Source organism: Fistularia commersonii, chromosome 7, assembly GCF_037954325.1.
Source record: "Fistularia commersonii isolate RoL2024-O1a breed Wild chromosome 7, RoL_Fcom_v1.0, whole genome shotgun sequence".
Taxonomy (NCBI): Eukaryota; Metazoa; Chordata; class Actinopteri; order Syngnathiformes; family Fistulariidae; genus Fistularia; species Fistularia commersonii.
The window spans coordinates 3666337-3682909 of record NC_141290.1 but is presented as its reverse complement, the minus strand read 5'-3'; the positions used below and the strand labels follow the sequence as shown (position 1 = coordinate 3682909).

The 16573-nt window shown below is 44.3% G+C and overlaps 1 protein-coding gene across 3 annotated transcripts; it reads left to right on the top strand.

Annotated features, from left to right (window-relative positions):
* The first annotated feature begins 1926 nt into the window (after window positions 1-1926).
* On the top strand, window positions 1927-6373 carry LOC147232380 (calcitonin gene-related peptide 1-like). Of its 3 annotated transcripts, none has more exons than XM_086148763.1 (5): window positions 1927-2083; window positions 2819-2912; window positions 3831-3965; window positions 5145-5319; window positions 6071-6373. In XM_086148763.1, exons 2-4 carry the CDS (start codon window positions 2827-2829, stop codon window positions 5302-5304), a joined length of 381 nt encoding a protein of 126 aa, XP_086004889.1. In that variant the 5' UTR covers window positions 1927-2083; window positions 2819-2826; the 3' UTR covers window positions 5305-5319; window positions 6071-6373. The 3 variants fall into 3 exon arrangements, with proteins under 3 accessions (XP_086004889.1, XP_086004888.1, XP_086004887.1); XM_086148762.1 differs by having other exon boundaries at window positions 5142-5319; XM_086148761.1 differs by lacking the exons at window positions 5145-5319; window positions 6071-6373 and adding an exon at window positions 4570-4774.
* The last annotated feature ends 10200 nt before the right edge of the window (window positions 6374-16573 follow it).

The following is a 16573-nucleotide window of genomic DNA, read 5'->3' as shown; positions in this document are numbered from 1 at the left end:
TGAATGAATGAATAAGCAAAGAGGAACTCGATCTGACCGATAGGAATCTAATTAGCGACAACTCATCGCGATTGTTAGCATTAGCGCGTTCGACCCGCTAACCGCGTGTTATCGCCGTCACCTTTGCGTATCTGAAAAGCCGTCGAACGATTCGCGAGTTCCTTTATTCGCCAAAAAATGTATCGGAGGGTCAGGGGTCAGGGGTCGGAGGTCAGAGGTTGCGGGCGGGTTGTAGGTCTCACTTTTCCTGCGAAGTACATCGGAGAAAAACCATGACCACAGCGGGCCGGAGTGGAAGTTTCCCCCGGCGTCGTCTTTTGCCCCCCCCCATCCGCTTGGATGCAGGGCGGCGGAGGAGGCGATGCAAGCTGGCGGATAGATGTGTGTGTATAAGTGTGTGTGTGTGTGTGTGTGTGTGTGAGAGCTGTCTCCTTCGGCGGTGATTTAGCGCCTGACACGGTGAGCCTCGTGGCTCAATAGCACTAAAAGGCTGATCCTGTCTAATGGGGTTCCTCTGTGACGCAGACAAGGAGAGGCAACCCCTCCCCTCCTTTACCCTGACATATAATCTAACACACACACACACACACACACACACACACACACACACACACACATGGAAATGCACACACCTCTACTATACAGCCCATTCACTTCATCCGCCGTGCCGAGATTTACACAGGCGGCTAAACACACACACAGGCCGTACGGGCACAAACACACACACACACACACACACACACACACACTCACACACACACCGCGCTAATGAAAAGGAAGGGGAATTGAGACGACACCGGACGACAAACAGTTGTGTAATTGCTTTTGAGAAAACGGCCCCTCGTCGAAGGGCTCCGATCGATCGGTCGTTTGCTCGCCGTGCTCGCGCATGTGTGTGTGTGTGTGTGTGTGTGTGTGTGGGCGGGGACACACACACACACACACGGGTGCAGCAGTGATCATTACCAACTGAGGTATCTCTCTATTAGCTGCCATGTAGTTGGAGGTTTCGCCGCGGCGGTAAGGGTTATCGTACTCAACCCGATGGGGGGAAAGTTGGAAGGGGGGTCTTTTTCTTTACTTTTTTTTTTTTTTTAATTGCAAACTGCTTCAAAAAAAAAAAAAAAAAAAAAAAAAAAAAAACAGGAAGAAAAGTAAGTGCACGGCGGTACGTCACGTTGAAGCAATCAGGTGGATGCTTCGCACGGTTGACTCATAACGTGGCGGCTACATTTGCGGGCCGGTCGCATCATATCGGCCTCGGAATCCGATCAATAACGATCCGATTGCATAAGCGCTACGGGTGAGGGGGGGGTTTCGGGGTGCAGGGGTGTAGTTCCCTGTTCAAATAACATTATGAATGAAAAGCCGGTGTTGGTGCGTCATCCTTGCAGTGCACGTCCCTCCCCAGCAGATGGCCCCGCCTGCAAGTGCTCCGGCTCGGACCCCCCCTCCCGTGAAATAAACCCCCGGCGCATTTATTGATTTGAGATATATTCGCTGTGCAATGTAACATTTTTGTAAAAAAAAAAAAAAAAAAAAAAAAAAAAAAATCTTAAAATATTTATTGCTGGCGTTGCTCCTCCGCCCTATGCTAGTTTGGTATTTAATTAATGACATCAATGCAAATGTCGGGTGGGGTGGGGGTGCCGCAAATGGTCAAAATGACTGGTGGATTTTGTGAATGGAGCACTTAAGTGACGAGGGGAGGCGCGGGCGGGGGGGGCGGTGGCGGTCGGGTGGGGGGGGGGGGGTGACGTCACCAAAAAAAAAAAAAAAAAAAAAAAAAAAAAAGGCCATATCCCTTATTAGCGGGAACCGGGCGTTCCCATTGGCTGGGCCGAGGCTTCGCTGCCATCCCATTGGCCGGCGGCGGATAATTAAACACCTACACAGTCGGTGCACAAATCCGAGTGGTGGGATATATAGACTGGTGCGTTGGCGCTGCCTGCAACAGAATCAAGAGTTCTGCAAGTTGAAAGAACTTATTGCGTGCCGCCATAGAGACACTTAGATATATATATATATATATATTTATATATATATTTTATTATTTTTTGTCGCCGGGCGGTTTTCACAGAAGGTAAGTGTTCAGGGGTTCGGACGACGAGCCATTGTGTGTTTTTTTTTTTTTTTTGTCTTTTTTTTTTTTTTCTCCACCGCAGTGACGTGACGGTGTCGGTTAATGGGATTGGAGTCGGGGGGGGGGGTTACTTTTTCTTTTATTTATTTTTTTTTGTTTTGTTTTGTTAGCGAGGGTCCGGCCTGCTGCGGTCAAGGCCAAAGAGGTTTGGGGCGGAGGGTCGGTCGGGGCGAGGGGGTGGAAGAGCAGGAAAAAGAGATTACAAAGACAACGGCCGGACAGAAGGAACCTGGCTTGAATGCATGTGTGTGTGTGTGTGTGTGTGTGTGTGTCGGAGTGTGTGTCGGAGTGTGTGTGTGTGACAGAGAAGTGCTGGCAGCTCATTACACTAATGCACCGGTCCCTCCGGGAGTTGGCAAGCCTTGAGCCCCCCCTCTTACTTCCTCCCTCCCTCCTCCCCTTTCACCCCTCCTCCTGCAAGTGCACAGTCTAGGACCCCTTATCTACACACACACACACACACACACACACACACACACACACACTCTGTGTCTCTCTCTCTCCGTCTCACACACACACACGCGTACACTCCCACCTGCAGGCATGACACTCCGCTGCCTTCAATGCACAGCATGGGAAGAACTACCTGTCCTGTACTTTGGGTTGGATCACCCTCTTTGACACCAGATGTGTGTGTGTGTGTGTGTGTGTGTGTGTGTGTGTGTGTGTGTGCAGGGGGGACCATGGTTATGTTGAAGATCTCCGCTTTCCTCGTCGCCTACGCCTTGGTCATTTGCCAGATGTACTGCTCACAAGCCGCCCCTACCAGGTGAGGTGACGCTTTATGCACACACACACACACACACACACACACACACACACACTCTGTTCTGTTCTTTACACAAACTGGTATATATGAAACTTTTCTTTAGGTGTCTAAACTACATTCAGGCGTAAGCATGAAAGTGCATGACAACGTGTGTGACGTGCACGTGTGTGTGTGTGTTTTCATTCCATATAACGTATTTTAGATAATATGCGAGTTGCTAAAAATATGCATGCAAATGTTATTTGACATAGATCTTTATTAGATTAAATTAAACCGCAGACTTCTTCCATCTTTAGATTTTATTCAGCTAAAGTGTGTCAAGTGTGTCAAATATTTATTATATTTTTTAATTTAGATGTATTTATTATTCTATGATTTTATTCAATTATTTTTGTCACTTTATTTATATCGATATTATATTTATATTGTGTCAATTTTTACAAACGGCATGCATTAAAGTGATCATCTAAATCAATAAATAAATGTTATTTCTGGAAGCGGATGTGAGGACACGCGCTCATGCACGCACACACACACACACACACACACACACAAACACACACACACTCCATGTTAAAAAGGGGGGAACCCAGTGATATCAAAGGCTCTGTACTCTTACCCGCCGCGAAGCACCAATAAATCTCTCGCCGCCAATTCCCGGGCCCTCCCTCCGATGTGTGTGTGTGTGTGTGTGTGTGAGGGGGCACTCTCTGCAGATTATTTCCGTGCATTGGCCCCCCGTCACCCCCACTCCCCCCCCGGTGACGTCCCCCCGCTCCCCCACCCCTCGCCTCGTCCATCAACCCATCCAAAACAAACAAAAACAACATTTTCCCAATCCGCGGGTGATTATTTTAGAAATATGTTTAATGCAACCCCCCCACCGTGACCCCTGTGACCCCCCTTTTCTCCCCGCAGACCCGGCCTTGAGTCCATGTCAGACCGAGTCACGCTCACCGACTACGAGGCGCGGCGGCTACTCAACGCCATCGTCAAGGAGTTCGTGCAGATGACGGCGGAGGAGCTGGAGCAGCAGGCGACCGAGGGAAACAGGTACGACCCCACCCCCCCTCCACACACACACACACACACACACACACCGGTTTCCTTCGCGTTAGCTGACGTTCTTTCCTCGAGTGTAGACGGGGCGGGAGGGGGGGGGGGGGGTTTCCAAGGATCGGACGGAAAGAGAAAGGAAAAGTGAAGAGCACCAACCCCTCCATCATCTTCTGCCTGCTCCTGCATGGACGTGTTTGAGAAGAAGTCGTTCCCACCCCTCCTTCCCGCCCACCCTTCCCCCGCCTGGAGCCTGGAGCCCCTCCCGCCTGCATGAACGGCGGGGCGGGGCGAACGAGCGTGCATGGCGGCCGTTTTTAAAGCGGCGCTGGTTGCATGACGGGGCGCTGAACCAACGAGCCCCATGTTTGAATTTAAGTTGGGTGGGAGGGGAGGTTCAGGAGTGGGAGTGGGAGTAGGGGGGGTGTTAGCATGATGCTAAAAACATTGGATTGTTCTTGCATGAGAGGATGATACCTGCATGTTGTCCCCATTCTATCAGCCTGTTTTCTCTGCATGGACCCGTGCGGATGTGTGTGTGTGTGTGTGTGTGTGTGTGTGTGCATGTGTGTGTGCGCCCCTCCCCCTTCTTTCCCGACAGCATGGACCGACCCCTCGCCAAGCGCTGCTCCAACCTCAGCACCTGCGTGCTGGGCAAACTGTCCCAGGAGCTGCACAAGTTGCAGACGTTCCCGCGCACGAACGTGGGAGCGGGAACGCCCGGCAAGAAGCGCGGCGCGCCCGAGGCCGACGGCTACGCCATCTACGGCGAGACGTTCGACGGCATCTAAAACCCCTCCCCTCCCCCGCCCGCCCGCCCGCCCCCGACCTTTTATTTGGGTTTGATTGTTTTCCAGAACTGCATGTTGATCTGCTTGATTTGAAATGTGAAGAAAAATGTACTTTAACCGCAACCTCCCTCCTCGTCCTCGTCCTTAAGAAGCGTTCAAAACCCCCCGTTTCCAGACAATCAGAAAGAGCCGTCGATAAACGACAACCACTCCATGTTTCTGGGTTCAATAAACATATTTTTCTACCAGAGAGCCGTAGCGCCGATTTCTTTCTTAAACCGATTAGACAATCCGCTCTTAAGAGCGAAAGGTAAGGTTCCTCATCGTCCGTGTTCGCCGCCGCCGCCGAGCTCTAACCCGCGGCGCTTTGCTCTCCTTGAAGCAGCGTTACAGCACAGAAGCGAGCCTGCAACACGGCCACCTGCGTCACCCACCGCCTCGCCGACTTCCTGAGCCGGTCGGGGGGGATGGGAAACAGCAACTTCGTCCCCACCAACGTCGGCGCCAAGGCCTTCGGCAGGCGGAGGAGAAGCGCCCAGATGTGAGCGCGCCCGGACACGGTAAACACCCACCTTCCGTGTTTGTGCAACTATATTAATCTGAATATCAATCAATTCAATCCAATTGTGATTTTTTTTTTTTTCTACTCTCTGCTTATTTAATGACACTTTTTTTTTTTTTTTTTTTAACCAGATGATTATTCTAGCATTAGTTGTAATTTAAGAAAAAAAGGGAATTGATTTTTTTTTTGCAATTTAGAAAAAAAAACAACAAAAAAAGAGATTATTAATGTTAGGTTCTTCATAGTTTTAGATTAGATTCAACTTTATTGTCATTACACATGTGCATGTACGAAATGGCAATGAAATAGCGTTAAAAGAATTTTCAGCGGAATAGCAGACGCAGATATAAGAAAATAAATGAATAAAAAAAATGAAATAAAAAAATTGTAAAATAAATAAAATAAAAAAAAAAATTGACAATACGTAAATTGACAGGATGTTGAGTTTGACACTTTATTGTTTTATTTGTATTTCTTATTCACCCCCCTTATTTATACTGTTATTTCCTACTATTATTTATTATTGTTATGTTTTACTTGAAACTCTGGCAGTTGTTCTTATTCTTATTCTTATTCTTATTCTTATTCTTATTCTTATTCTTATTCTTATTCTTATTCTTATTCTTATTCTTATTCTTATTCTTATTCTTATTCTTATTCTTATTCTTATTCTTAATTGATTTCCACTACTACAAGCAGTAGTAGTACTCATCTTCCTCCTTTTCTCTTGTCTCCTCTCTCCTACGTAGGTCAGCCGGAGGCGTGAACGTCTGAAAATAATAAATAACTTGAGGGAAAAACAGAGGAACAAAAAAAAAAAAAAAAAAACCGAACAAAAAAAAACCAAAACAACAAAAAACCCCAAAACATCCTGCAGAAAATAAAACACTGAACTGGCCCTTTAATCCACTCTCTCACATTCTTACCTAAAAAAAAATAGAGATCAAATGAAAAAAAGAGCAAAAGAAAAACAGAAAAGACGCCACCGGGTTCCTGGGTTCTTACCTCCATCCCCGTCGAAGAGCCTTTTCATTTTGGCAGAATAAGAAAAATTAAAGAGAAAAAAAAAAAGCACTTTAGTTTACGAACAAATGAACTCCATTTCTTGTTTTCTCACATCGCCATCCTCCTCGCCTGCCGGAGCAACGCGCCCACATTTCCCAAAATCCCCTTTTCCCGCAAGGCCGGAGGACCGCCGTTGAAGTTCCCAAGCCAACCCCTCGACCCCTGACCCCCGACCTCCGACCCCCGCGCCCCGAATCCCTCTCACAACGACGGCCGTCGTCTCGTGCCTTGACAAATTACGCAAACATGATTGTACGCCGTTCCGGAAGGAGGAACCCCCATCCCCGCAACCCACCCATCGCCCGCCCGGAGGGAACTGGGAGACGAGATCAGCTGCGACGTTTGCGGAAGAAAAAAAAAAAAAGATGGAAAAAAAAGCAAATAAAAAAAAAAAAAACAACAACAAATATATCGAAAATGGAATTTCAGCGAGATTAAAATGTATTTTAGATACACTGCTGGGATTCGGGGTACTTGTGTTGTTCTTCGAAAAAAAAAAAAAAAAGAAAACAAAAGAGGTTTTTAAGTTTTTGATGTAGGTGTAGAAAGAATACTGAGCGACTGAAGCTTATATTTGTACATAAAAATGGCTGGAGTATTTATGACCAACGTTGTGTATGAGTTATGAATGATAAACCATATGATATGAGTAGAATCCAAACGCAGCAAGAGTGATTTTGTGACCCCCCCCCCTTACACACACACACACACACACTCACACACACACGTACGATTCGGTGTCACCATTTCAATAAAGGGCAGACAAACCTGCAACGGACTTGTTCTTCCTTCCTGCTGGAGGAGATGAATTATAAAAAAATAAAAATAAGCATTTCATAGGGATCCAAAAAAATTAGAATTAGACTCAAAATTAGAATGATAAATCATGATCATTTCACTATCCATTTTTCATTTACCACTCATTATTATTTTTATTATCATAATTATAATCATTAAAAAATTGTCATTGTTGGGAATTATCATTATTTTTATTATTTTATATATATGTTTTGATATTCTCGCTGCAGCGCTGATATACTTCAGTTGAAATTTTGCTTGTAATTACCACCTTTGTCCAGCAGGGAGCGACAAAGCAACCGGGGCGGAAGAATCATCAGCATCATTGACATAATAAAAATAATGATAAAATATTTGATAATTATGATAATAATAATTACAACTCTAATAATAATACTAATCAGAATGATTATAACAATAAAAGTGATGTCTTAGTCGTGAGCTGTATTTGAAAAAAAGAGTCTCATTTATTTTCATAATTTTTTTTTTTTTTCAAAAGATCCATGAAAGCCTGTTACATAAGAAAAAAATGAACAACAACAACAATAATTGTGACTGATACTACTTCTGCTGCGACCACTGCTATAAATACCACAACGACGACAAGCTATCTATAATAATAAAAATAAGAAATTAAAAAATGATAAACATGTTAAAACAAAAATAAAAATAATGCTGCTGCTGCTTTATTGCATTAATTCCCGATTAAAAAGTGACATTAAAAATCACACCTGGAGAAAATGAAGGCATGTGAATCGCACTTGAATTAACACCGTGGAACGTTTGTTAGTGCACGGATTCCTGAGGGACGGATTTCACCGACGCACAGCAGCTGGATAGTGTGACGGACGTGGCAGAAGATCAGGACTAGCTGAAGGCAAACCTATATGTGAGAGGCTTCCAGATGGAAATGTTGTTCATTTCACTTCATGGTGAAGGAGTTTGAGTATCACAGGAGCACCCTGACCCTCTGTTAGCATCTCAGTGCTAAACTGGTTGGAGCTAGCATCTTGTTTTCCTCTTAGCTTCTCCCTTCAGGGGTCGTAGCAGCAAATCAACCTCCCTCAACTTACCCTTTTTTTGTTTCCTCCTCTCTGACACCAGCTAACTTCATGTCCTCTTTCACTATGTCCATAAATCTTCTCTCTAGACCTCCTGCCTAGTAGTTCCAGCCCCAGCATCCTTCCACTAACCATCCACAATCCCACCTCTTTACATGACCGAAATGTCATCTAACATGACCTGTCCCTCTGATGGAGTCATTCCTGATCCTATACATCCTGGTCACTCCCAAAGAGAACCTCAACATTTTCATCTCTGCGACCTCCAGCTCTGCTTCCTGTCTTCCCTGTCTCCAAACCATACAGCATAGTTGGTTTCACCATTGTTTTGTACGCATTCCCTTTCATTTTTGGCTTCCCCTCATTCCTGACACTTTTCACCACCCGTTCCAACCTGCTTGAATCTGTTTCATCACCTCTTTCCAGAGCATACCGCCACCTTTTCTCCCTGCTCTCACTGCAGAGCACAATGTCATCCGCAAACATCATGGTCCATGGAGATTCCAGTCTAACATCATCTGTAAACCTGCCCATCACCACTGTAAACAAGAAGGGGCTCAGAGCTGATCCCTGATGAAGTCCCACCTTCACCTTGAACTGCTCTGTCCTTCCTACAACACACCTCAACACTGTCTCACAGTAGGCATACATGTCCTGCACCAGTCTAACATACTTCTCTGCCACTCCAGACTTCCTCTGGAGTTTCTCTATTAGCACCATGTCGTATGGTTTTTCTAGGTCTAAAAAGGCACAATACAGTTCCCTCTGACCTTTTCTGCACTTCTTTACCAGCATTCTTAAAGGTAATACTGCATCTGTGGTAATCTTTCTTCACATGAAACCATACTGCTGCTCACAGATGCTAGTTTCCACTACTCGTTCCCATAACTTCTTTGTATGGCTCATCAACTTTATTCCTCTATAGTTACCATAACTCTGCACATCCCCATTGTTCTTTAAAATTGGCACCATCACACTTCTTCTCTAGTCCTCTGGCATCTCCCTACTCTCTTTGATCCTGCTGAATAATCTAACTGGAAACTCTACTTCCACTCCTCCTAGACCAGGGGTGCCTACATTTTTTGCCTTTTTTTACTTTTCAAATCCCTGCTTAGAAAATGTTTATCCATACTGAGCATACTTATGTACGCAATATGTGTTTGTACACCTTGCAAAACTGCATCAACCCTTATGGCACACTGCAACACAGTACATTTTTGGTCACTGCCTTAATCTGATGACTTGCACTGCATGGGGTCAGCCAACACTACATAGTCTTGACAGTAGCTGCTGTTAGCCAATCTCAAGCAGACATCCAAATGATCATCGTTGTGGATGAATGGTGTTTGGACTTCAAAATCTCTAAGTGGGAAAAGGCTGACTCACACAGATAAGTAGAGTCATATAATGTAGACAAAGAGCTGTCAGTCTTTCTTATATTTGGGTACTTCTAGTAAGTTCCAAAATTGTCCATAAGCCCTGGACCTCAGTTGCACGTCAGCCTGACCTTTCACTATCTTTTCATGCCATTGAATCGACCTCAGTATGTTCCCTGAATGGGCAGCACATAAATGTAGCTTTCCCTGAAAAGTCTTGAATGCGAACCCTGACTGACAGCTGTCATTCTGCTCAGTGTAGCGTGCAATGTTAAGGTGTGAACAAGTCCTCTGTTGCCCCTCCAGCTCCTAAACAAGGTTTTGGAGTTTACCCAAACTGTAGCGTTGCGGCTTTGAGGACAGATTTGGCAGTTTTTGTTTGAAAGCATTAATCGCGGTTTTGGTTTTATATCCTTGCAGCTCCAAATCATAGCCCCCAAGTATTTTTCAAACGCAAGGAATTTGCCGTGGTTTATTGGTACCGGGCGGACAACATGGAATAATCATTAAATGAAAAAAAAAGGGAAATCAGAACGAGGGTAACTGGTAGTGCAAAGGAGGAAAGGGTGCAGAGTTGTGCACCAAGAGAGGAGGGGTCAGATAGTGCCAGTGGGGGTCCTGCGCCTTATTGACGAGGCAGGCTGCAGACGACAAGAGGTTTTGGTCCTGATGGACCGAAGCCTTCTGCCAGAGGGGACCAGTTCAAATAGTCTGTGTCCCATCCTGAAAGGGGTCAGCCAGTCCTGGAGCAAGTCCTGGAGAGGCATACAAGTCTTGTAGACATGCCAGATTGCAGCCAGTCACCTTCTCTGGCTTCAGCGGTGGTTATGGCATACTGGATGATGATGGAGGAGTGAGGATGGACTCCAGCTGATGTTCAGCTCCCAATTGGGGTCCTTGAGGAAGCGGCAGGACTACGCATTTCCAGCTGGCGAGTCTCTTAGCATGATGGGGATGGCTGGGACTGGGTTTTTCCTGAAGTCAACTACCATCTCAACACCATTCAGAGCGTTCAGCTCCAAGTTGTTCTAACTGCACCCGGTTATCAGGTTGGCAATCCCCAACCTGAAGGCGGACTCATTCCCTCCAGAGAGGAGTCCAATGAGGCTGGCGTCATCCAAGAACTTCAGGAGCTTGATGGAGCGGCGACTGGAGGTGCATCTGTTGGTGCAGAGGGAGAAGAGTATAGGTGAAGGACTACAGTCTTGGAGGAACCAAATGTTGATGGTCCTAGAGTCAGAGATGCACTCTCAGTCCGTAAGTCTGTGATCCAACTCCAATTGGAGTCAGGTACGTTCAGCTGGGAGAGCTCATACTTTAGCAGAGCCGGGAAGAATGCAGTGAGGGCAGAACTGAAATCTAGAAGCAGGATCTTTGCATAGGTTCCTCAGGGACAAGTTTACTGCAGCGTCAACAGACATGTTGGCACAGTAGGCAAACTGCAGGGGGTCCAGAAGAGGTTTTAAGTGGGACAACTCAAATCACTTCAGCACCACAGAGGTCAGGACGATGGGTCGTCACTGAATTCTGTAGTCCTTGGTTTCTCTGGGATGAAGATGATGGTGGAAGCCTTGAAGCAGACTGGTATGTGGCAGGTCCCCAGTGAAGTATAAGGTAAAAAACGCTGGTCTGCAGACCGCTTCAGGGTGGATGGAGAAACAAGGTATGGCCCAGCTGTTTTCAGGATGAAGGGAACCCCAAATTTTAGCTTATTCGACATGTTGGTCGGATCGGTTCCAAATACAAAATCTAGCCGCCACTGATCGCCAGTGAGATGTTTGCGCTCTGCATGTTTTGCAACAAGAACAAACGCGTTTATCTCCAGACAGAGCTCTTGAAATCCCTGCAGGAAATCCCCCTATTAGCCATCTCAGGTCGGTTGCAACTGGAGCTCACATTGGTTTCAGTCGGCCTTCTCCAGATGTGTAAGGAACGTGCGATCTTTGTTGCCACGTGCTTTAAGTCTTATATGTTTAACAATCTTGTCATAATGCTCGCTGGTGTACCGAGTCTCTCGCCAAGGAGTCACCTTTTTGCTGTCTCACTGTATCACGGATTAAAAATTTCCAAAATCCCACGGTATTGCGAAAAAATACCAGATACAAAATCGTATCGCGGTTAAAAATACAGATTTTTAATCGTCTGTGCAATTTTCGATATTTAATAAGGCACACTAATGATTTTAAGTTGCACTGTGAAATGGAGGTTATCTTTTATTAAACTGTCTTTATTTACTTTATAACTAGTAGTTTAAAAACAAATAGTGCAAGTCTTATCTATTTAGCTTGTTGCATATATTTATAATTATTATTATGATTATTGTTATTATTATTACTCCTACTAATGGTGATGATGAAATAATTAAAATAAAAACAATAATAACAACAACAACAATAACAACAACAACAACAATAACAACAACAACAACAACAATAATAATAATAATAACAAGTAGTAGTATTTAAAACAATGTGTATAAGAACAATGTATATTATAAATGTATATTATAAATAATGTATATTATTTTCCTTGTCATTTAAAAACAAACAGTGAAAGCCTTATTTATTTAGCTTGTTGCATATAATTCTAATTCTTATCATGATTATGATTGTTATTACTACAACTAATAATAATGATTGAATAATTTTAAAAAAAGTAGCAGTGTTTAAAAACAATGTATATAAGACAAATGTATATTATAAACAATGTTTATAATTAAACTACTCATTTGAAAACAGTAGTGAAAGACTTATCAGTTTAGTTTGTTGCATATAATTCTAATTATGGTCATGATTATTATTATTATTGCTACTGCTAATGATAATGATTAAATAATTAAAGTAGAGGTGTTTAAAAACAACATATATAAGATAGTACTACATATATGTGAGATAATATAAAAATATATACAAGATATAAGAAATATAAGACAATACTCATTTGAGTTGAATGGATTACAAAAACAGCACGCAACCGTTGGGCCGCTAAGTATCGATCCCGCCGAATCAGCCAGGATCTGGAGGAACTCCGGCAGGGAGGATTAAAGAAGGAGAAAAGAGGAGGAGACAAGTCATGTCGGGATGAGAGAGGAGGAGGAAGGAGGTGCAGCCCGAGTCGGTCGATAGCGAGGCGCTCAGCCGGGGCGCAACCGGCAAACAGGATACAGTTGATCCTATTTGGCCGCGAGGATGGATGAGCGGTGGGGATTCGGCGAAGCGGGGGAAAGTCCGTCGTTGTTTTCTTCGTGTCGCCGTCACGTCGAAAAACGCCGGACGGGCTACCAACATGAACGCGCGCTCGCGGGTTGGCTAATCACCAGATGCCTCGGATTAGCGTGATTAATAGGCGAACGTTAGCATGAAGTGAAAGGCTCCCCTTCCCCGAGCCTTGAACCCCTCATCCGCCCGTTGTCGTTAGTTTCTCTCTTTCCGTCCCTCCGTCTGCAGCCTTGGAAGCGAGAGTCACGATTGAATCCACATGGAAAACCTTCCCATGCTAGCTGGAGGCGGTGATGTTCTGATAATTGACAGAAGGGGCCAGGGGGCGGTGGCTGATTGGCGGGTCGTTTTTTTTGGTTTCTGGAGTTTACTCTGCAGTAATCTTGAAGATGCCCGCCGAGCCGGGGCTCTAATAGCACCCAGCTGCCTTCCAGTCGGAAATTAGACGGTTCGCGTAAGAGAAACCGAGACCCCAGAAACCCCAAGGCGCAAAAAAAAAAATCGTTTCAAAAAGCCGCGGCTCTGGAAGATACTCCCGTCCCCACCTCGCTAACGTTTTATAGGTGGGCATTTCAGGGAAAATAGTCTTGCGGGCGAGAAGAGCGACACCAGTGTCGGCGATCAAACCCGAGCCGTCCAATAAACAGACGGGATTTACGGTCTTCATTGTGCGCTGACAACTGTTTTTAACGTATAAACAGCAAGAATCAAGCCGCAGAGAAATTGCAACATGTTATTTGCATTAAAACCCTGGAGTCCTTGGACTGCATTTCCTGGAAACTTTTATTCTTTTATTAATTTTTTTTTTTCTTTTTTTGCAAAATGCAGTCCTTATGTCCTCTGAAATGCAATGGAGTTTAACTTGCACTATTTGAACCCAGAATTGCATTGCAATTGCATAACAACAAAAAAATAGAGAGCAAATATAACAAGTAGTCTTTTGGTTGTGCAGCCTTGTTGCACACACGTGTGTGTGTGTGTGTGTGTGTGTGTGTGTGTGGTCCTCCAAATACTACTTCTTGTGCTGGTGACATGCAATGCGTTCAAAGGTCGGTGGGAAAAAAGTCCTTTGTTTGCCACAAGCCTGTTGAAGGAAGTGCTAGCAAAAGAAAATTGGGTAACAGGCCATACATTGGCTAACAGGCTAAAATATTGTCAACAGGGTAACAATTTGCTGAAAGGCTATGAATTTGCTAAGAAGGTAATGAATGTGCTGACACGCTATGCATTTGCTAAGGGGTTATTAATTTGCTAACAGGTTATGCGTTTTCTAGCGGGCTATGCATTTGCTAAAAGGCTATGCATTAGCTAACAGGCCATTCATCCGCTTGCAGGCTATGAATTTGCTAACCGGCTATGAATGTACTGACAGGCTATGTATTTGCTAATGGGCTGTTAATTTGCTAACAGGCTACATGTTGGCTGATGGACCATTAGCTTAGAGTCGAGCCATCTTCCAACCAACTTGATGGTGAAATAGCTGACAAAATTAGCATGGCAACTTCGCCCTCATGTAGTCTTTGAATGGATCTGTGAATTTGATGATTAAAATGACGGAAGCTCTGCTGTTTTTTTTTTTTTTTTTGCAGATGGGAGCCCCGCTTGACCATGGGGTCCTACTTGGGCGCCCCCATGGAACAGCAAGAAGGCGTCGGCAGCCCTCCTGATCCAGCTCTGGATAACAGGTGGAGCCTCGAATGAACGTGCGAATAAGTGTTTCAGCAGAATCCGTTTTTATTACGAGGAATAACTGGCACCAGACCGAAGTATGTGCAAAGAAAGTGTTACTCCCCCGCTTTAAATCTGATTTATAACGCCATGCTTCAACCCCCAAACCACAACGTTTCCCCAAAGGTTTCTTGTGTTTTTATTCAAACAAACCATTTCTTAACTAAGTCGAAACTTCGTAGATGTTATTGTACAGCGGTGAACTTCATTTCAGGAAACCGATGTCATCGTTATCACCGCGTTGTTCAGACGTTGGATTTTGCTAAGCTTTTTGCTAAGTTTTTGCTAAGCTAAATTGCTAACATGCTATGAATTTGCTAACAGACTATGTATTTGTTGATGCGGAAAAGGGAGTCCATCATTTGCCACAAGGATGTTAAAGAATGTGCAAGCAAAAGAAAATTTGATAACAGGCAATGAAATTGCGAACAGGCTATGCATTTGCTAACAGGCAATAAATTTGCTAGCAGGCTATGCATTTGCTGAGAGGTAATAAATTTGCTAGCAGGCTATGGATTTGCTCACAAGCTATGAATTTGCTAGCGGGCAATGCATTTGTTAACAGGTTATGCATTTGCTAACAGACCATGAACATAGAAACAGGCTATTTGCTAACAGACTTACTCCCTAGCATTAAATCTGATTTATAGTGCAGTGTTTTCCCCAAATGTACCCTGTGTTTCTAATGTACAAAACAATTCTAACTATGTCGAATGATTATAAGATGCTATGGTACAGCGATGAACTTCATTTCAGGAAGCCGTCATCATTGTCGTCACCGACGACCGTTCAGACAATTGAATGATGTTGTACTTTGTTATGAAATTGCTAACAGGCTATGAATTTGCTAACCGACCATGCACTTACTTAAAGGCTATGAATTTGTTACCAGGCTATGCATTTGCTAAGAGGCTATAAACATACTAACTAAACATATATTTTCTTAAAGGCTATGAATTTGTTACCAGGCTATGCATTTGCTAAGAGGCTATAAACATACTAGCAGGCTATTTGCTAACAGGCTTACTTCCCCTGAACAAGTGAAACCTTGAATATTCCGCAAAGGCAAATTTCCCATTTCCGTCTTAACTGGCAGGCAACATTTGACGTTGAGTCGTGAACATGCTAATCGCTAACACCAATGTGAATGACTTACCGACCAATGACTCGGACACCAATAAGCTAATTCTGAAAAAAACATCGGGGAACTCCGTTCAACCCGAATTCCAAGGGGTTTATATTTCATGTGACCGTGTAGGAACTAGCCTAATCACCCTGCTGGGGGAGGTGCTGAGAGACTCCAGGACCCCACTTTCAATTTAAAAACACCAACTGCCGGGGCAGTGACTGCTCACAATCACACACACACACACACACACACACACACACACACACACACACACACACACACACACACACACACACACACACACAAATCACAAAACAGATTCCCACAAAAAACAGAGACAAGGGGAACAGATCCCCTTGTCTCTCCTTGTTATATACAACAGATATACCGTTATATGTATCATTATATGTGGTCTGATTATACGTTGAATCAAATGGCGGTTTGTTGAGCACGAGTTAAATCTGGACCGGCGATGTGCGGTGAGGTTCATGGTGAGGCACTGTATTCTGCAGCTGAGGAGGCGCAAGAAGAATCCCTGGAATCGGAAGCGCCCTTTTACCATGAGGCAGGAGACCTACGTGCCTCACTTAGTGACTCGTCACAGCCCTTTTATGATTGCTCAGCGCAAAAAACAAGTAACACACATATAGTTGCTGACAAAAGATAGAGTACATTTTGTTTAAAGTGTAAAAAGTGTTTAAAAATTTTAATAGCGACATACAAAGAGAAAGCAATATGGTTAAGTGTTATTACGCAACCTACGTTGAGGCTCCACAGTCCATGGCCTCAGTGGACGAAATTGTGAAAATCCAGTGATTTTGAATAAAATAATGATAAAGGTAAATGACAAATACCTTTACTGTTAATATCACTGATA

Coding starts and splice junctions, on each gene's coding strand:
- LOC147232380 (XM_086148761.1), top strand. CDS start 2,827: ATGGTTATGTTGAAGATCTCCGCTTTCCTCGTCGCCTACGCCTTGGTC. Junction 2,913..3,830: donor TCACAAGCCGCCCCTACCAG/GTGAGGTGACGC, acceptor TTCTCCCCGCAG/ACCCGGCCTTGAGTCCATGT. Junction 3,966..4,569: donor CAGGCGACCGAGGGAAACAG/GTACGACCCCAC, acceptor CTTTCCCGACAG/CATGGACCGACCCCTCGCCA.